The following is a 22,231-nucleotide window of genomic DNA, read 5'->3' as shown; positions in this document are numbered from 1 at the left end:
AATTGGTTACTGGCCAATGGCAGGGCACAAGGAGACAAACAACCGTAGCTATGGGCAATTTAGCCTTCAATTAGCCTAGCTTGCACGTTATTGGGATGTGGGAGAAAACCGGAGTACCCGAAGAAAACCCACGCAAGCAATGGGGGAGAACATGCAAACTCGAAAAAAATCTAGGGACATTTTATTTAGCCTTCAATTAGCCTAGCTTGCATCTTTTTGGGGATGTGGGAGGAAACCGGAGTACCCGGAGAAAACCCACACAAGCCGTGGGGGGAGAACAGGCAAACTCGAAAAAATCTAAGGACATTTTATTTTGGATTTTTAGATTCCATTCATCGATATCGGGAGCTAAAAAATGATATTAGCATAATGGTTATGAATAATTGGTCATTATTATTTTTCTAAAATGGCTTTTTGGGGGGTTTGCTTTTCTAGTGTGCATTTGATGCGTTCACTAAAACAGCGAATGAGTCCACATTTGTGTACACGTGTGTGTACTTGTGCGAGTGTGTAGCAATAATATTATTTCATCTGTGCTGTCCTTGTTGCTGATGTTTTATTCCAGCGTTAAAGTGGAACTTATTACATTTTTTCCACCCTTAATATTGCTTTTCGCCGTAAAGGAGTCTGCACAAATATTGCATGACAAGGTCGTTTGCTCTTCTTTTTTTTTTTTTGCTTTGGAATGATCTCTTTTTTCGCGGCGGCCACCATCGCAGTCGCGCTAAGGAGTAGAAAGAAATATAACATATTTAAAGCTAACCATGACGTCCATTTTTTTCATTTACGTCCAAGCAAAACGTATTTTTTCACCAGACGGATATAAAGAGGCATACAAATTTAATCAAATGGATGTGCATTATTACTAAATAAATGGAAATTCATTCATTTTTTTGAACTGGTTTTCCTCACAAAGCTCGCGGGGGGTGCTGGAGCCTATCCCGAATGACTACAGAATACCCTGAATGGGTGGCCAGCCAATCGCAGGGCACAATGAGACAAGCAACCAAAACATAGCTAGGAGTAATTTAGCATACAATTAGCCTAGCATGCATATTTTTGGGACGTGGGAGGAACCCTGAGTACCCAGTGAAAACCCACGCAAGCCCGGGGAAAACATGCGAACTCCACACAGTGAGGAACCAACTGGGATCGAACCCAAAACCCCAGGACTGCGAGCCTGGTGAGATAACCACTACTCCACCGAACCACATATGTTAAATATGTTAAATATGCTAATAAAGTTAGTCTTTTTTGCTGTTCTATAATCTTTTCTTTCATTTTAACAAGGATACAATCTTATGCAGTAGTTAAATTTTATAGAAAAATATTATTTTCCGATCCAGAAAAAAAATCATATTTTCAAATGTCAAAATACACGGACATATTTTGCCTTTTTTAGTCATTTCACCACATTTAAATGACAAAAAGTATCTGAATTCTTTTGACAACATTGCTATGCTACGCTGTTGCTAATCAACCAAAATATGCATGCAGAAGAGACTAATATGCATAAATATTATAACTAGCGGTGCTATTGGTGCGTTCGGAACTCGGTGGATTCCATATTTTATCTCACATGCGGCTCGTGAGCCATTGATTCCCTACTGCTGCTATACTGTAAAACACACGTACTGTAAACATACTATTTTGCCCTGTTAGAATTCCTAAATGACACAAAAATAATTTACTTACAATAAATTAGCCTAGCATGCATATTTACGTTATTTACGTTTTTCACGTATTTTATACGTTTATTAATAATAACTTTTGTACGGGATGTTTTTTTAAGTATGTTTTTTTGTAAAACCGATCTAGTTTGACCCATTTCGGCTCTAATCCGGATCATCTCGGTCACTGGTAGCAGACAAAAACTGCTAATATTTGTCATGCTTTAAGCCAATGGTATCAGACTCGGGTTGCTTCGCGGGTCGCTTTAACGTCAACTTGATTTCACGTGGGCCGGACCATTTTAGATATAATATTTAGATTTTTTTTTTTTATAAATGGATTAAAAGAACTGGATTAAAAGCCCTGAATATTCAGTTTTTTTATAGATCTAAAACAATGTTTATTTTAGCTTTTTTTAAATATATTTTTAGATTTTACAAAATGATTTTTGAACTAAAAACACAGAAAAAATGGATTAAAAAATTACAATGATTGATTGAAAAGGGGGAAAATCAGGAAATTTAATATACATCTATACTCTTCATTTGAATTTGATCCTAAAACAGAAAGTCGGCACTCATGATTTACTTTCCCGGGCCGCACAAAATGATGCGGCGGGCCAGATTTGGCCCCCGGGCCGCCACTTTGACACGTGTGCTCTAAGCATAATAAGCGCACGATATAAATATACCACGTCAGCAAGCAATGTACCCAGACCATCAATAATGTCTGCGTCAGAATCTTGAATTGACTTTAGATAAAGTTTTAGACTTTTAAATGTGCCCTATTGAGTAAATATGTGCTACGTTGCATTTGTACAGTTTTTTTATCGCTTAATAAAGGGAATTGCAATCTTTATTTAATAAGGGGAGCAATTGGCTGAGGTTGACAGGTATGTTTATGTCTAAAAAACATATATAGTGATGATTGAGAAGAGCGAGAGAGAGGAAAAAACTAGTGATTGGACGCCATGAATGCGTAAAGTGTGTGTGAACATAACATTGCTGAGACGGACGGGGTCAGCGTTGCTATTTCTTTTCAAGGCCGTGCGCCCATTTATCAGAGAGCGCCGCAAGAAGCTGGAATGCTAAACAAGCACATTGAAAATTTCCCATCCACGCCACCTGTCAAACACGCCCAAAATTCATAATTACAATCGGAGCCGACTGTGCACATTACAGCGCCGATGTACAATGCCGTGTACGCATTGTGGTGAGGCTCGGATACCACGGCAACGGGAATAAATATCCCCGCCTGTTAGCCGTGTAATGAGACCCCGTTGGGTTATGATGAGAGAAACTAACAATAAAGACATACAAGAAGACGGTTATTAGCGAAGACGTTTTTTTTTTGCAAATACTGTATTTTTGGGTGTATAAGTCACACTTTTTTAATAGTTTGACTGGGCCTGCCATTCATAGTGCGACTTGTATATATTTTTTCTCTCTATTGCTTCCTGACAACCAACAGCCAGTTTTTTTTTTTTGCCAGATACTGTATTTTCCGGACTATAAGTCGCACTTTTTTCATAGTTTGACTGGGCCTACTACTGGTAACGCAATTTGTATGTTTGTTTGGGGTTTTTTTCTCTCTCCTTCTTATTGACCACCGATTGCCAGGTATGTTTTTTATTTATAATTTTTTTAAACGTTTTTTTTTTTAAATACTGTATTTACCGGACTATAAGTCGCACTTTTTTCATAGTTTGACTGGGCCTTCCACTGATAATGCAAATTTAATTGTGATTTTGAACACCAACTGCCAAATATGTTTATTTTAATTTTTTCTAAATACTGTATTTATCGGACTATAAGTCACACTTTTTTTATAATTTGACTGGGCCTTCCACTGATAATGCAAATTTAATTGTGATTTTGAACACCAACTGCCAAATATGTTTATTTTATTTTTTTTAATTTTTTCTAAATACTGTATTTACCGGACTATAAGTCACACTTTTTTCATAGTTTGACTGGGCCTTCCACTGATAATGCGATTTTAATTGTGATTTTGACCACCAACTGCCAGGTATGTTTTTTTATTTATTTATTTTTTGCAAATACTGTATTTTCCGGACTATAATGGTTCAACTGGGGCTGCCACTGATAGCATGACTTATTTTTTTTGCTTACTATTCAAAATACGCCCACCCCAGTGCTCAACACATAGACAGCACAAACACACACATGCGTACACAAACACACACACGCACACAAACCTACTGCAGCAAACCAAGTCACCCCCTGCAGGGTTTACACATCTCCCATAGTGCTAAACACCACCATTGACTTCGATTACCCCGCAACAGTTACAAATGGATCTCTGTCTAAATGCCTCACACTCCACCACAGACAGTTTATTGCCAACGCGGTGGGGCGTCCGCGGGTGTCAACGCAACCAAGTCCAAGTCTGAACTCCAAGGATGATACGCAGTCCGGTTTATCGAGCATAGGGTAAAAAAAAAAAATCATTCTTTGACACCCGCAGAACATCTCAGCCTTGGCCACATAATAATGCTAGCCCGGTAAAGCAATTTCAGGACGTAACTTAGCAAGACTGACAAGTGCAAATCGGAGAGATGCTCCATCGCACACTAAAAGATAAGTTGGAGTGCACTCTGTCTTAAACACAAGCTATATGTTCCATTTCACTTAAGGGAGTTGCACCGTCGCTCGCACAAATGCCGTTCGTTCCGACTGCCGCCAAGAGAGACAACAAGAAACTTTTCTATCTCGGGTTAGCGCTAAATAAGTCCGTGGAAAATGTACCGTACAGCAATGCCACGTGTCAAAGTGGCGGCCCGGGGGCCAAATCTGGCCCGCCGCATCATTTTGTGTGGCCCGGGAAATTAAATGATGAGTGCCGACTTTCTGTTTTAGGATCAAATTAAAATGAAGAGTAGAGATGTATATTAAATTTCCTGATTTTTCCCCCTTTTAAATCAATAATTGTCATTTTTTAATCCATTTTTTCTGTGTTTTTAGTTCAAAAATCATTTTGTAAAATCTAAAAATATATATAAAAAAGCTAAAATAAACATTGTTTTAGATCTATAAAAACGGAATATTCAGGGCTTTTAATCCATTTATTAAAAAAAAAAATCTAAATATTATATCTATAATGGTCCGGCCCACATGAAATCGAGTTGACGTTAACGCGGCCCGCGAACCAACCTGAGTCTGACACCCTATATTCTATCCCACAGGTGTCAAAGTGGCGGCCCGGGGACCAAATCTGGCCCGCCGCATCATTTTGTGTGGCCCGGGAAATTAAATGATGAGTGCCGACTTTCTGTTTTAGGATCAAATTAAAATGAAGAGTATAGATGTATATCAAATTTCCTGATTTTCCCCCTTTTAAATCAATAATTGTCATTTTTTAATCCATTTTTTCTGTGTTTTTAGTTCAAAAATCATTTTGTAAAATCTAAAAATATATATAAAAAAGCTAAAATAAACATTGTTTTAGATCTATAAAAACGGAATATTCAGGGCTTTTAATCCATTTATTAAAAAAAAAAATCTAAATATTATATCTATAATGGTCCGGCCCACATGAAATCGAGTTGACGTTAACGCGGCCCGCGAACCAACCTGAGTCTGACACCCTATATTCTATCCCACAGGTGTCAAAGTGGCGGCCCGGGGACCAAATCTGGCCCGCCGCATCATTTTGTGTGGCCCGGGAAATTAAATGATGAGTGCCGACTTTCTGTTTTAGGATCAAATTAAAATGAAGAGTATAGATGTATATCAAATTTCCTGATTTTCCCCCTTTTAAATCAATAATTGTCATTTTTTAATCCATTTTTTCTGTGTTTTTAGTTCAAAAATCATTTTGTAAAATCTAAAAATATATATAAAAAAGCTAAAATAAACATTGTTTTAGATCTATAAAAACGGAATATTCAGGGCTTTTAATCCATTTATTAAAAAAAAAAATCTAAATATTATATCTATAATGGTCCGGCCCACATGAAATCGAGTTGACGTTAACGCGGCCCGCGAACCAACCTGAGTCTGACACCCTATATTCTATCCCACAGGTGTCAAAGTGGCGGCCCGGGGACCAAATCTGGCCCGCCGCATCATTTTGTGTGGCCCGGGAAATTAAATGATGAGTGCCGACTTTCTGTTTTAGGATCAAATTAAAATGAAGAGTAGAGATGTATATTAAATTTCCTGATTTTCCCCCTGTCATTTTTTTTTAATCCATTTTTTCTGTGTTTTTAGTTCAAAAATCATTTTGTAAAATCTAAAAATACATATAAAAAACTGTATATTCAGGGCTTTTAATCCAGTTCTTTTAATCCATTTATACAAAAAAATATCTAAATATTATATCTAAAATGGTCCGGCTCACGTGAAATCAAGTTGACGTTAAAGCGGCCCGCGAACCAACAGTTTGTGACAATATAGCTAAGATATGACAGCCCAAAAATACGATAAGTAGCAACGGGGTTGTGCTGTCGTAAATAGGTCGGAGGACTTTCAAATTCGTTTGGTTTTTAGAAAATGGCGGAAATGATTGGCTAATTGCATAAAGGAGGTTTTTTTTCATGGGAATATCGATTGTGATTAAAATAGTACTCGGCAAAAGGGCGTCTGCAAGGTTAGCGCTTATGCCTCAAGGCTACAACACGAGGTTCAGTTTTAGAATCTTGGGTCAGGAGTCGTCTGCTCGCGTGGGTTTACTTTGGGTCGTCTTGACTCCCCCTCACATTCTAAAAAAAGGGGCATTTCAGTTCACCATGTTAATTAATAACGTTTGGGTTTTTCAACTACCATATTTTCTCGCATATTGACCGCCTCATCGTATAAGCCGTACCCTTAAAATTGCCTGAAAATCGTTGAATTTTACAATTTCTCGCGTATAAGCCTCCCCCCTGATTCACAATTTTCACCTCCATATTCATGGTTTTAATAGGGAGTACAAATGTGTTACTTTGAAGGGAAAATTTTAAGAAAAATCATTGCACGTGGTATTTTTGAGATACTGTATAAATCGATTTCTGGATTGCACATTCCTAAGGGGTGTGGCCTTGAGGTAAACAAATTCAAAAAGGAAGTCAAGTGAGCAGTACAACCAGGAAGTGTGTCCGTAGCGCTCTAGTTTGTCATCCCTAGGTAAGATTACGGCGCCCTGAGCGACCAATTGCAGGCACAAATGACTTTTTATGCAAGATATGGTTTAATTTTTTTCTTGAATTTCACTCATAGACGTCGAATTAAATTTTGTTAAGCATTTTATCTATTTATCTTTTCTCTATTTTGAAATAAATGACCGTATCGGCCGCATTGTCTTGCGTTATGGCGTCCGGTCTTTGTCACCTTGCAGTTTCGTGCATGTCAAGTCTAATTTGTGCGCATATAAGCCGTACCCTTGATTCACTTATCATTTTTTTTAGTTACAAATGAGGCTTATATGCGAGAAAATAGTGTAATTTCTTCCTACAGGTCAAAACGCCATTCGACCAATCAACGACGAGCGGAGAAGAATGGCAAAAAAAGGTCATCCATTGAAGAAGAATTCCGACATGAAGGTCATTTTTCCTTAATCCGCAAACAAAGACGGCGCGAGAAGCGCCGAGGCGTACGGGCGTTAGCGATTCTTGGCGTCTTCATTCTCGGGCGCGGGACTCCATCAAACCCGTCTGGTTCCTGACTGCGCATTAGCAAGCGGGCGGGGGGATCTTGTTTGGCTGGCTCAATGAAATGCCCACCCGCACATAATTAACAACTGTTTTGTCCACAGATCAATAAAAAGGCCTGTTCATTAAAAGTCCCTTTGCTTCCTCGCTTTGGCAACGTCGGAGCGGAGCGGGGCGGGTGGCGGTTTGCATTTCGGATTCTCTACGGCGTCTTGTGAAGAAAGCGCCCCGTCGTCCCCCCCCCCTTTTTTTGCAGTTACTGTAAGATAGGGACGGAAGTCAAAGGAACCGAAAGCTCAGAGGATTTGGAAGAAGCTTTGGGAAAAAGACTGAAAAGACCAACGGAAAATAAACTAAAGATTACATTATTTGACATTGTCGCCCAGTTACAAAATGCATTGTCGCCCGGTTATAAATGTCATTCGTTCATTTTCGGAACCGCTTTATCCTCAAGGATCGCGGGGGTGCTGGAGCCTATCTCAGCTGACTTCAAGCCAGAGGCGGGGGGGACGCCCTGAATCGGTGGGCGGCCAATTGCAGGGCACAAGGAAACAAACAATTCATTCACACTCATACCTAGGGGCAATTTAGAGTGTTAGCTAGTTAGCCTAGCATGCAAGTTTTTGGAATGTGGGGGGAAAGCGGAATACCCGGGGAGAACCCACGCATGCAAACTCCATTCAGGTGGACCAACCTGGATTTGAATTCAATTGATTTACACTCAAAACCTTACCTAGGGCAATTTAGAGCGTTAGCTAGCTAGTGGGAGGAAACCGGAATACCCGGGGAAAAGCCACGCACGCAAACTGCATACAGGTGGAGCAACCTGGATTTTAATTCATTCACACTCAAGCATACCGAGGGGCAATTTAGAGTGTTAGCCAGCTAGCCTAGCAGGTATGTTTTAGGAATGTGGGAGGAAACCAGAATACCCGGGGAAAACCCACACATGCAAACTCCATACAGGTGGACCAACCTGGATTTGAATTCAATTCATTCACACTCAAAACAACACCTAAGAGCAATTTAAAGTGTTAGCCAGCTAGCCTTGCATGCATGTTTTTAGAATGTGGGAGGAAAGCGGGGAACCCGGAGAAAACCCACGCAAAACATGCAAACTCCACTCAGGTAGACCGACCTGGATTCAAACCCAGGACCCCAGAGCTGTGAGCCAACGCGCTAATAAAGTATTTTTTTCAAAATATTTTTTAATAACTCCAAAGAAAATACTATAGAACGATAAACCTCCTATACAAACGCCAATCATACTTACAACATACTTTTTAACTCATTCGCTGCCATTGTCATCAATGAATGTCTAAACCATTTATCAATGGCAGTAAATAAATAGCCTGAAAATATGCATTTTTTTTAATGGCAATGTCAAAATTGATGAGAAAAGACCGTTTCCAAGACCCCGACATCAAGACCTGTAGTTCTGACAAACGTCGTCACGTGCGAACACGTCCGCGAGGGAAAAAAACGCGACGTGGAAACTCCTAAACAGATGCGTGACCAACGGCTTCTCGGTAAAGGCTACTTAGCTAGTCTGTCGCTAATTGCCTAAACGGCGGTAACGCACTCCCCCGGATTGACGAATGGCTGTTTTTCCATCGTTTGATCATTAGCCACACTCCATTAGATGCACCTGCGCCATGGCATCTGTCTTCCCGTGTTTGATTAAGACGTTATTGTCCATGCCGCGAGTGTGCAAGCGGAACCGACGTTTGTCTGGTGGCCATTTTGGTGTGACTTGATTTGTTTTTCGTTAAATGTCATTTTTTTTATTTGTTTTTTTTTTACCTGGTGTTGGAATTACACGGTTTTCAAAATGGCACTTTCAACTGAAAGTGATTACAGTATTCCCTCGATTATCGCGACTTCACTTATTGCAGACTCGCAATTTTTTCTGCTATTAATTATTTATTTATTTATTTTTAGTTCATAAAAATGTGAGAATCCACCCTGAAACTCAAAAGCGAATAAGCATTGAAGAAAAATATATATATATATATATTTTTAAAGGTAGTTATAATAGGGGTGACCCTACTTTGCGATTTTTCGATGTCTGGTGGCCATTTTGGTGGGACTTGATTCGTTTTTCGTTAACTGTCATATTTTTTATTTGTTTTTTACCTGATAATGAAATTACAATATTTTCCAAAGGCCGCTTTCAAATTAAAGTACAGTACAGTATTCCCTCGATTATCACAACTTCACTTATTGCAGACTTGCAATTTATTCAGCTATTAATTAAATATTTTTTATTTTTTTTAAGTTCATAAAATTGTGAAAATTTACCCTGAAAGCAAATCAGCATTGAATATTTTTTTAATTAAAAAAAAGGTAGTTAAAATAGGGGTGACCCTACTTTGTAATTTTTCAATTAGCACGGCCATGTTTGGTCTACATTAACCATGATATTCGAGGGATTACTGTATTTCCCCATGTTAGACATACACTACATTAAATAGTAGCATATTGCTCCAGCCTTTTTGATATTTCTGCACGTTATACTGCCAACAGCCCCCCCCTCCCCCGCCCCCGCCCTACTCTACAAGCCCACTGTAAATATTGACAGCATTTTCCATAAGCCAGTGCCGAAAAAAAAACTGGGTTGAACTGTGACTATTTGAGATTTGCAAAAGCCTCTCCAAAGCCTCCAAACAAGACACGGCAGGGGTCAAATTTCAGGGGTCATTTGGACATAATCCTAAACGGTCTTCCATCGTCACTGTCGTCCAAAGCGTGTGGACACAAGCGGGATTTTCATGTCGGCCTACTTTGACGATAAAAGGGCTGTTAAAAATGTACTTATTGGGCTTATAAAAGATGGACGCTTTATTGGACGTTGTGGGTTTTATAGGGGATGATTTCATTGGAGCATATTGACCACGTTTTTCGGGTACGAGAGTAAGACGACGACGGCGCAAAGAATAATATTAAGTAATGTTACAATGTTAAAAATGTCATGAAAATCAGCATATTTTGCAAGAGATTCATCATATTGTGATTCGAATAAAAAAATACGACGGAACATTATGAGTCTTCGTTTATGATATGATGTTCAATTAGCTAATATTACAATATTTTTTTTCATAATATGTAGTTTCACAGTATTTGGACTTCATTTTTGTAATATTATGACTCTATTGTTGTAATATGGCAAAAGTATGTTTGAATATTATAACATTTAAGTGGCTGTAATACCAGAAACATTATGCAAAATTAGGTAGCATTATGCTAACATTTTTTCATAAAATTACCTACATTTCATATCAATAATTGATAATATCACGTAAAGTTATGTAGCATTAAAACTTCATGGTTGTTATATTAGGAGAACAAAGTTATCTTGCAAATTATGAGTCTTAAGGGGAATATATAAATATAATTATAAATAATAAATGGACGATATTATGAAATATCAATCCAACGCATCCATACACAAATATTTATGATACAACTTCATTTAAAGAATTTTTTTCTTGTAATATTATATACAATAAGGTATATTATTTACATTTTCTCACAATATTATGGAAAATTATGTAGTATTTCTGGTAATATGACGACTACGAAAACTAATACAAATATATACTAATATTCTCATCATATTATGACTTTAATCCCCTAAAATTATGGATTCATATATTTTTGTCGTCCTCAATTTTTTTCTTCATATTCATAGGACCAACACAAATATTTTTTTTCTTTTACAGGACGTCGACAAAAGGCGCGACCCCAAAAGAGATGAGCACTCTACACGGCGGCGACCATCTGCGAGGTGAGCGGCAGCGCAAAGGTCACGGCGACCGTTCAAGTATTTGACCATTGGGTTTTGGGTTGGGATTTGGATTTGGCGTGCGTTCGTGCGCGGGTTGCAAAGGTCGATTTTGATCACAGCTGGAGGATTTAAAAACAAGTAATGCTTGATCCTGGATGCGCACCAGCGACGGACATCCTTCCTCTGCCAATTGCAGTTCATTCAACCTAGGTTGCTGCCATTGACAACAATAGCCGTACGCCGATTAATACTCAAGTGTGGCGTATGCAAGAATTTTTGTTTTTCTTCCACTCTACTCATCTATGTTGACTATTATCTATGTTGACTACTCCTCTATGTTGACTAATATCTATACTGACTACTCATCTATGTTTTTGACTATTTATGTTGTTGACTACTTCTCTATGTTGACTATCTATGTTGACTATTATCTATGTTGACTATTATCTATGTTGACTACTCACCTGTTTTTGACTACTTATTTATTTTTTGACTAATTTATGTTGTTGACTACTTATGAATGTTGACTTCTCATCTATTTGACTATTATCTATGTTGACTATTATCTATGTTGACTATTATCTATGTTGACTATTATCTATGTTGACTACTCCTCTATGTTGACTATTATCTATGTTGACTATTATCTATGTTGACTATTATCTATGTTGACTATTATCTATGTTGACTATTATCTATGTTGACTATTATCTATGTTGACTATTATCTATGTTGACTATTATCTATGTCGACTATTATCTATGTCGACTATTATCTATGTCGACTATTATCTATGTCGACTATTATCTATGTTGACTATTATCTATGTCGACCATTATCTATGTTGACTCCTCATCTAAGTTGACTAATATCTATGTTGACTAATGTTTTTGACTACTCTTCTGTTTTTGACTACTTATTTATGTTTTGACTAATTTATGTTGACTATTATCTATGTTGACTATTATCTATGTTGACTATTATCTATGTTGACTATTATCTATGTTGAATATCATCTATGTTGAATATCATCTATGTTGAATATCATCTATGTTGAATATCATCTATGTTGAATATCATCTATGTTGAATATCATCTATGTTGAATATCATCTATGTTGAATATCATCTATGTTGAATATCATCTATGTTGAACATCATCTATGTTGAATATCATCTATGTTGACTACTTCATCTGTTTTTGACTAATTTATGTTTTGACTAATTTATGTTGTTGACTAACCTATGTTGAATACTTATGTTGTTGACTACTTAATTATTATTAATAATTTAATGATTATTTATTTGTTTGTGTTTAATTCATTTAATTATTTGATAAAGGGACAGTACATACTGTTTGTTGTTGTTATTTGCGCACTACATGTTGAAGCTTTAAATCTCATTATATTTTCATAATGAGAACAAAAGCATTCAATTCAATTGAGTTGGTCTTTTTGTACGGATTATCCTTGTTGTTTCCATGCAGTAGAATACTCATTAAAATGAGATGTTATTTTATCACCTTCATCGGGTGCAGAGGTTATTTCTTTAACACCTTTACTGGCTACGACTAATCTCCGCAAGACTTTTCAACTAGGATTTCAGCTGAATAAGCGACACACACACAAACACACACAAACACACACGGACGCTCAATACAAATGCAGATATATCAAATTACAAGACGCGGCACATTGAATGATATCCCATGGCAGATGGCGTAAACAAAATCAAAAACATAATCTGGAAGATTGGATCTCCCCAAATTTGATATCAACTGCGATATCAGAGGACGCGACACAAGACGAGACTCATTAAGATTTGCGGGGACTCGAGTTGACGACTCGGCGCTTTTTTCCCCACGCGCCGTAATCTGCAGATTTGCAGGTAAACACACATGCGCCCGAGGACACGTTGAGGTGTTTTTTAGTAGTACATTGTATGACTTTACTTTCATTGTATAACTTTTTTCTCATTTTCTTTTTTTTTTACCTCATTACTTTAAATCTCATCATATTACAAAATATGACTACTATTTTTACCTCATGACTTTTTTTCCTCATAATATTATAACCTCATAGTATTACCATATAGTTTTTGTGGTATTATATCGTATCACTTTACTCTAATTGAATTACTTTTTATCACAATATTACAATTTATGACTACGAAAAAGATCCAAGTTACGAAATCCCCTAATACAGTCATACCTCTACTTATGAATTCCTCTAGGTACGAAAGTTTCAGGTTACAAATTTTGTATGACTTTGCTCTAATTGTTTTACTTTTTATCACAATATTACAACATGACTTTCCTCTCATAATATTATGACTTTTTACCTCATAATATTACTTATCATATTACGACAAATGACTTTTTCTCATAATAATGGGACTTATTTTTTTCATAACACTGCAAAAATACAGTCATGCCTCTACTTACAAAATAACTAAATACAGTCATACCTCTACTTACAAAATAACTAAATACAGTCACACCTCTACTTACAAAATAATTAAATACAGTCATACCTCTACTTACAAAATAACAAATTACAGTCATACCTCTACTTACAAAATAACTCAATACAGTCATACTCTACTTACGAATGCCTCTAGATACGAAAGATTCAGGGTACAAAATTTGTATGACTTTGCTCTAATTGTTTTACTTTTTATCACAATATTACAACATGACTTTCCTCTCATAATATTATGACTTTTTACTTCATAATTGGATTGGATTGGATAACTTTATTCATCCCCAATTACAAATGACTTTCCTCATAATATTATAACTTATTTTCCTCTTAAAACTGCAATTTCTTTGTGTTCGTATTCCAACATATGACATCTCCCTCACAAAACCTCAACTTTTCTCCTCATAATTCCTCAAACTCCTCCAACATACAACTCCATCCAAATAAAACTTCTTTTCTCCTCCATTTAAATTCCAGTACAACAACACACCAAATAATATTTTCCCAAAATTGCTGCAAAAACATTTCGAAGTCAAATAAAGTGAGCGGTGAACTTTGTCCAAAACTGTCAGCAAAACATCCAGTAATGGATGCAAGTGAAAATCCATAGCGCCCTTGCTCGAAACTTGGGAAAATAAATCCCATAAAGTTCAAAGGTGTTTGGTCAAGATTGGCGCGCGGCGGAGCGTTAACAAGAAACGGGGTGCTCAAGGTCAAAACCCGTGTCCTGCAGAGCGCCTTCTACATTTTCTTTCCGCACAAGATGGATGGTTCGATCTTATCACGACGGACAAAAACGGCCGCGGGATTACCCGAATAAAACTCACCGTCCGCTGGACTCGAACCGCCGACTCCCGTTCCTCGTCCCTCCGTCTGGCGCCTGCAAAGTCAAAAAAGAGACCCGTGAGGAATGTTTATGTTTTTTTTACCCCCACTTTTAGAGTGAATACATTCCCCCCTGTTGGCTTTCTAATGGAGGAGCTAGAAATTCCCGCTTGGGCAATTTGCTAATGGAACGTGGTCGGAAAAACGGTACGCTGGAGATGAGCTGCGGAATTGAGGAGCTGAAGTGCTTACAAAATAAAAATAATAAAATACAATCATTAACTGTCATCGGGGGCAGTCCGGTGGGGGAGTGGTTAGCGCGTCGGCCTCACAGTTTTGGGGTCGTGTGTTCGAATACAGGTCGTTCCACCTGTGTGGAGTTTGAGTGTTCTCTCCGGGCCGGCGTGGGTTTACTCCGGGTACTATCGTTTCCGCCCACATTCCAAAAACATGCATGCTAAGCTAGCTGGCTAACACTAAATCAGGGGTGTCAGACTCGGGTTGGTTCGCGGGCCGCTTTAACGTCAACTTGATTTTACGTGGGCCGGACCATTTTAGATATAATATTTAGATATATTTTTTATAAATGGATTAAAAGAACTGGATTAAAAGACCTGAATATTCAGTTTTTTATAGATCTAAAACAATGTTTATTTGTTTTTTTTATATATATTTTTAGATTTTACAAAATGATTTTTGAACTAAAAACAGAAAAAATGGATTAAAAAATGACAATTATTGATTTAAAATGGGAGAAAATCAGGACATTTAATATACATCTGTACTCTTCATTTTAATTTGATCCTAAAACAGAAATCATCTGGAATAGGCTCCAGCACCCCCCCACGACCCTAATGAGGATACCAGTGATTTGACATACAAGCTCAGTCCCGGAACGAATTAAGTTTGTATCTCAAGGTATGACTGTATCGGCCTGGGAAATTTAATTACATCTCCGAGCCTCACTCTCCAAAGCCTCAAAATGTCAGGAACTATTTAATGCGGGTAATTACTCTCCCACTCGAGTCGCAGCGGGTCAACTTTAACCCGACGGTGACGTCAATACGGGGAGGGAAGGGGGAGGGGAAAAATAAATAAAATAAAAGTAAAAATCCTTGTTGCTGCGTGAATCCAGATTACAGAGCAAAGAGTCTGTCAGCAAGATGAAGCTTTGGGATTTAGCCCCTTTAATTCGCCGGGACGTTATTTACAAGCTCGCGTCGGGGGGAATGGAGGTCAGATGTGGAATGAGCACTTTACGCTGGACTCGGACTATTTGGGAAACAACACCAATAAAACAGATAGAATGAAAATGCTATTTTTTCCAGTTTTCAGCGCGGTGAAAGAGTGGTTTTTGCCACCTCGCAGTTCCGGGATTCTGGTTCGAATCCAGGTCGCAACTCCTGATTTGAATGCTTTAATTTTCATGATGCAATTCTAATGAGATTTAAAGCCTCACCACAAAGTGCACAATAACAAAAATAAATAAATAGACAAATAATCAATAAATAATTACAACGAAAAAAATCAATAAATGAGTAATAATAGTAAATAAATAAGTAGTCAAAAAATAGTCAACAACATAAATCAGTATGGAAGTGCACAACAACAAACATAAATAATTAATAAATAAGTAGTCAACATCTCATTTCATTTTCTGAACCGGTTTATCCTCCTCACTTGGGTCGCGGGGGGTGCTAGAGGCCAGCCCATAATGTCGGTTTCAGTAGTGCACCATTAAAATATTTTTTCCTTTTTTAAACTCACTTAGTATGTTGACTACTACTTATCTATTGTGCTGACTACTTATTTATTCATTACTCATTTATTGATTATTTAATAATTATTATTTATCTGTTTGTTTATTTGTTTGTTGCTATTATTTGTGTACTTTCCTACTTATTTATGCTGTTGACTACTTATTTACTGTTATTATTTATTGTATATTTATTCATTGGTGTTATTTATTGATCATTTATTTGTCCGTTTGTTTGTTGTGATTGTTTGTGCTCTTCGTGGTGAAGCTTTATATCTCATTATGACAATAAAAACATTCAATTAAATTAAAAATCTAAAACATTTTGCAACTCCACTCGATTGAAATTGCCATATTGATTTCAGATTAGTTCCATTGAGACAAACATGAACCAAAAGTGACTGAAACCTCAATAAACACCTAAGAAATGCTAAAGTTTCTCTAAATTGCCTTTTTACCGCGCTACCCTCGAACGCCTCACAGCTCGGGCAATACTGTCTTTCCACACCGTCAATTCTCCAACCTCCACTTTAAGTTTTTAAAACGAGACAGCGTCCGATCGTAAAGCGGCTCACTCCAGTAAACAACGCCGCCTCCGCGGCTTCGGCGCACGTACCTCGACTACCCCCCACGCCGCCGTATTCTCGTCCGGGTTCTTCCCTTGGCTTGAACGTCGTGGGCAGAGCCCCAAAAAATAAACAACCAATAATTCGTAGCTAGGGGTCAATTTAGCATTAAATTCCCGTATGTTCACGACTATATGGCGCATCGCATTTAAAGCCGCAGTGTCAGTAACGAGTGCAATTTCTGTATTTGACACACACAAAGGACGCACCATTTTTAAAGACGCAGCCAGGCATGGCAAAACATACACCAGCTTAAACATACGGAAACACGCTAAAACACGTTTTTAAAAAGGCAACGGAAGCAAGACTGAGTTGGGTTGTACTTTATTTCGCCATTTTACAATGTACTCACGTCATCATCACCCACAAATCCATCAAAGTCCTAATTTTCTGTGTCCGAATTGAACAATTGTCCAAATGAGTCATCGAAAACACTGAGTTTTATACATTCGTCCAGGCGGCCACAATCCATTCGCAAATAGTAGCTAGCTAGTAGCTAGTGTAACTTTTCCAACGCTGCTTTCCATGCTTCGTAAAGCTGTGTTGATGTCGATGTATACAGGCCACAATCCATTCGCAAATAGTAGCTAGCTAGTAGCTTTTCCCCGTAGAAAAAGTACTGCGCAGTGACTGCTGGGATATGTAGTTCTTTTGTCAATACACCCAATGGATTGTGGCCTGTATACATCGACATCAACACAGCTTTACGAAGCATGGAAAGCAGCGTTGGAAAAGTTACGCTAGCTAGTAGCTAAGCTGAGTTGATGTCGATGTATACAGGCCACAATCCATTGGGTGTATTGACAAAAGAACTACATATCCCAGCAGTCCACTGCACAGTACTTTTTCTACGGGGAAAATAGTAGAGTCGGGGGCTGCTTGCCGTAGTTGTGAGAGCTGTAGAGGATGGTGTACCCTATCCACTGATTTATTTTATTTTATTTTATCGTGATAACAATTTTAGTATTGGTCCATATATAAGGCGCACTGGATTATAAGACGCCCTGTCTATTTTGGAGAAAATGTAAGACTTTTTAGTGCGCCTTATAGTCGTGAAAATACGGTATCCTAGCCTGCATGTTTTTGTGCGCTGTGAGAAAACCAGAGCACCCATAGAAAACCCACACAACCACGAGGAGACCCCGCAATCCCCACAGGAAATTTGGAACCCTAGATCTTTCAACTGCAAGTCAAACCAGCTAACCGCTCATCCCCCACAGTTCGTGAAGTGGATAAGGACTGCCAAGATAGGCCACGAAACATGGTCAGACCCGTAAAAATACCTCGAGACCCCTGCCCCCCACGAATCCCCCCGTGTGTACACCGCGGGTATTAAGAGCTCAGCGGCGTCCACGCGGCTTTAGAAGTCTTTTCCTGAGGTAGCGCTTCCTTCACACGGCGGCTGCAGAGGAGGATAAACGCGACGCAATCCCGCGGGCCAAGCGCCTCCTCGGCTTACTATTCGTTGATCCTGCCCGCTACACCCCCCCACCCATCTCTCATTATCCTCCCCCCCCCTCCTGCCGACCCTCCCTCACACACTAGCATCCTATCTGTCCCCCCTCCTTCCCCGCGGCCCTTCGTATAATTCCACTTTCCCGTGCCTTTTTATCCCGGTTCCCTCCCACTTTATGTCCACGCCATTTTTTTAAATTCATTTTTCCCCCTTTTATTTTCATATCCCCCCTACCCCCCCTCACACACACATTTTTTAGTTCTCAAAGACGCCCCATTTTGGCGGAGTGAGAGGAAAATGTCCGTTATGTAACTGGTAATTTGGCTACTGGGAAACGATAAAGGGAGGGGGGGGCGGAGCTTTGCAAGCGGGGTTATTATCGAGCTGGGCTGGTGATTTCCGATCTTTGAAGTGTCCGCCAGTGGTGCGGAACGTTAATCACAAAAAGGGGAATTAAAAGGCGGATATTGCAGTTGGCGGAATTCAAACGCTTTGAGACATTTTTACATGCTCCTGAATGGGGAAGTGTTTCAAAACTTTTGGCCACGAGTCTACATTAATTGTTTATATTCTATTTTTACATTTTTTTTCTTTAATATACTTACACTCTTTAATTGGATATTTTTACATTTATTTTATATTTTATATTTTTTTTATTTTATTTTTTTATATATATTTTTGTATTATATTGTATATATTTTTTTATATTACTTTTTTTCAAGATATTGTTCGCCACCCCGGACCTAAATAAATGATAAATGGGAAAAAAGCAATATAAAAGATATATATAATATAATATAAAAATATATATTAAAAAAAATGATAACATATAAAATAAATGTAACAATATCAAATTAAAGAGTGTAAATATATAAAATTTAAAATTATAAACAAATATTTAAAAGTCAGCTTGGATAGGCTCCAGCACCCCATATTGTTCGCCGCCCAAGAATTTAAAAAATGATATTTAATATTTTTTATTTGTATATATTTTTTATATTATATATATATATATATATATATATATATATATATATATATATATATATATATATATATATATATATATATATATATATATATATATATATATATATATATATATATATAGCTTTTTTCCATTTATCATTTATTTAGGTCCGGGGTCCCGAACAATATCCTCACAAGGCTCGCGGGGGTGCTATCCCAGGAGCCTATCCCAGCTGAGGCCAATTTAGCATACAATTAGCCTAGCACGCATGTTTTTGGAACATGGGAGCAAAGCAGAGTACCGGTCAGTAAATAAACCAAAACTATTCCGTTTAGCAGACAAAATGCTAATTCCCGGATTAGCCATATGATTTCCTGTCAATCCCCGATCGGTCGCAAGGCATTTTGGAACGTCACGAGCCGATAGAACGAATGGAGACCTTCCAAAAATGAACAACTTTGACTTTGTTGACAGGTTTTAGAAATAGAAACACACGCTTCGGGATGCAAAACAGCTGAAAATATCCAAATCGTCTCATTATTGGGGTGAAGGCGCTTTACGTAGCGAAACAAAGGAGCGACGGGACGGGAAATTCGAAAAACGGAGGGAAGCGGAACGTTTTAGCCCGTGGCCTTTGTGTTTGTTTCTTTGCTTGTATGTTTGTTTGTTTGATTCCGGAGACGGGTGACGCGTTGAAATGGGGGAACGGGAATAAATGGAGCAAAACATCCTGCCATTTTGGGAGACGGAGTGACAGACGCACTGAAAGACCGATCGGGGGAGGGGGAACGCGCCGTTGAATCCAAATTAAGCTGATCGGAGCTCACTCAGACTTAATCTAGTTATGTGGATAAAGGATTTCCCTGTGGCTAAAAACACGGCAACGTACGATTCCGTGCACGTGTGTATGTGTGTGTGTTCGTTGAAACCGCAAAGTGATCTGTTCAAAATCACTTCCTTTTCCGATCCATGTTGTGTGGGAGTAAAGTTTGCCAGATATTGGGAATAAACTATGTTGTCAAAATGGAAATACAGTCATACTTCTACTTACAAAATAACTAAATACAGTCAGTCATACCTCTACTTACAAAATAACTAAATACAATCATACCTCTACTTGAAAAATAACATTACAGTCATACCTCTACTTACAAAATAACTAAATACAGTCATACCTCTACTTACAAAATAACTAAATGCAGTCATACTTCTACTTACAAAATAACTAAATACAGTCACGCCTCTACTTACGAAATAACTAAATACAGTCCTACTTCTACTTACAAAATAACTAAATACAGTCATACCTCTACTTACGAAATAACTAAATACAGTCATACCTCTACTTACGAAATAACTAAATATAGTCATAAATCTACTTACAAAATAATAAATACAGTCATACCGCTACTTATGAATTCCTCTAGGTAAGAAAGTTTCAGGTTACAATTTTTTTTCATGACTTTACTCTAAATGTTTTACTTTTTATCACAATATTACAACATATGACTTTCCTCTCATAATATTATGACTCTCCTCTCATAATATTATGACTTTTTACCTCATAATGTTACTTTTTATCTTATCATATTACAACAGATGACTTTTTCCCATAATAATGACGTATTTTCTTCATAAAACTCTCGTAATATTAGAACACATCACATTTCTCTCATATCTCAACTTTTTTCTCATAATTTCTCAAAGCACTCCAACATAGGACTTTACTCTCATAATATTGCAACATTTTCCTCCTAATATAATCATACCTCTACTAGGGTTTACTTGTGTGAGGACCGTGGAACTAATTAGATAATTTACATATAAAGTACACTTCTACTTACAAAAAATTAAAGTTACGAAAAAAGTTGTGGAACCAATTAATTTCGTAAGTAGAGGTACGACTGTACAGTAATACCTTGATTATCACGATTAATGGACAGTCAGAGAAATAATTACTATTATTTTGAAAAGCTGAGGTCCAGTCACCTGACTTCAAATGTTAAAAAAGTCCTAAACGAGCTCGTGGACAAGCTACCTTTCGCTTCATCTGGCAAACCTGACGCAAAAAGACCTCGAGGGTGACCAATCCCGGAGATAATTGTCATTCGCTCCCCACCGACGGACTCATTTGATGAAATTCCTTCCGAGCGAAATAAAATCCGGTGCCGTACTTCGCAACACCATCAAACGGAATGCAGACACGAAGCTCCGAGATTCAAGTTTGAAGCGCTCGGCCTTCAAAAACAAGCGGCGCTTTTCATCAAATTCCTTCTCAGCTCCAGAAATCCGCGCAATGAAAAAGCATTATTCAATTCGTCGGAAAAGATTGGCAAACGGCGCGCGGGAGTCTTTCCACGTCGGCGCGAAAGCGGCGGAATCAAACGGTGGGGCTTGAGCACTTGAAGAAAAGGAACAGAGGAAGAAACATTTGGCGGCGTTCGTATCGACAGCGGCTTGGCGGGCGAAAGCGGGAAAGGTGGCGCTACCGAGCCCGTGGGGAAAGTGGGGGTAAAGCAGGGTCGAGGAAAAAAAAATATTCTGACATGAACTCGCCGGCTGTCATAGATAGACGTCCAATTAATTTGGTCTATAGGGATTATGGAGAGAAACCATAACACTTGAAATATAAATTCTCATAAAATGGTATCATATTTTTAGGATAGATCCTCAAAATGAGGTGACCCGGATTCAGTGCAAAAACGCAATGGAAACATTTCTGCTCAAAAGTCATTTTTTGTCAATGTCTTTTTAAAACTAAGAATAGGATAGCACAAACCTGTTTCCATTGGGTTCACATCAATTCGGATTGAAACACGAATGGCACCTAAAACGCTGAAATGGTTGCTTGAACACGAAGGAATTGGTTCTTAAAATTTTGGGGGGAGAAAACGCTGCATTTAAAAGACTTTTTCTTTTGGAAAAACACGATAGGGAGAGCCATAGCGCAAACCGGTTTCCATTGGGTTCACATAGACATGAATCCAGATTGAAACAGGAATAGCACCTAA

At 38.0% G+C, this 22,231-nt stretch overlaps 1 protein-coding gene across 4 annotated transcripts in view; it reads right to left on the bottom strand.

Annotated features, from left to right (window-relative positions):
- Positions 1-22,231, bottom strand: part of LOC144075333 (uncharacterized) — a 123,842-nt gene that overhangs the window by 21,011 nt on the left and 80,600 nt on the right. For all 4 annotated transcript variants that reach the window (XM_077602237.1, XM_077602238.1, XM_077602235.1 and 1 more), the window contains one exon: positions 14,415-14,467. In XM_077602237.1, coding sequence (XP_077458363.1) covers positions 14,415-14,467 — 53 coding nt within the window. The remainder of the gene's footprint in view (positions 1-14,414; positions 14,468-22,231) is intronic.

Source organism: Stigmatopora argus, chromosome 6 (assembly GCF_051989625.1).
Source record: "Stigmatopora argus isolate UIUO_Sarg chromosome 6, RoL_Sarg_1.0, whole genome shotgun sequence".
NCBI classification, from domain to species: domain Eukaryota; kingdom Metazoa; phylum Chordata; class Actinopteri; order Syngnathiformes; family Syngnathidae; genus Stigmatopora; species Stigmatopora argus.
This window is presented reverse-complemented; position numbering and strand designations above follow the sequence as displayed.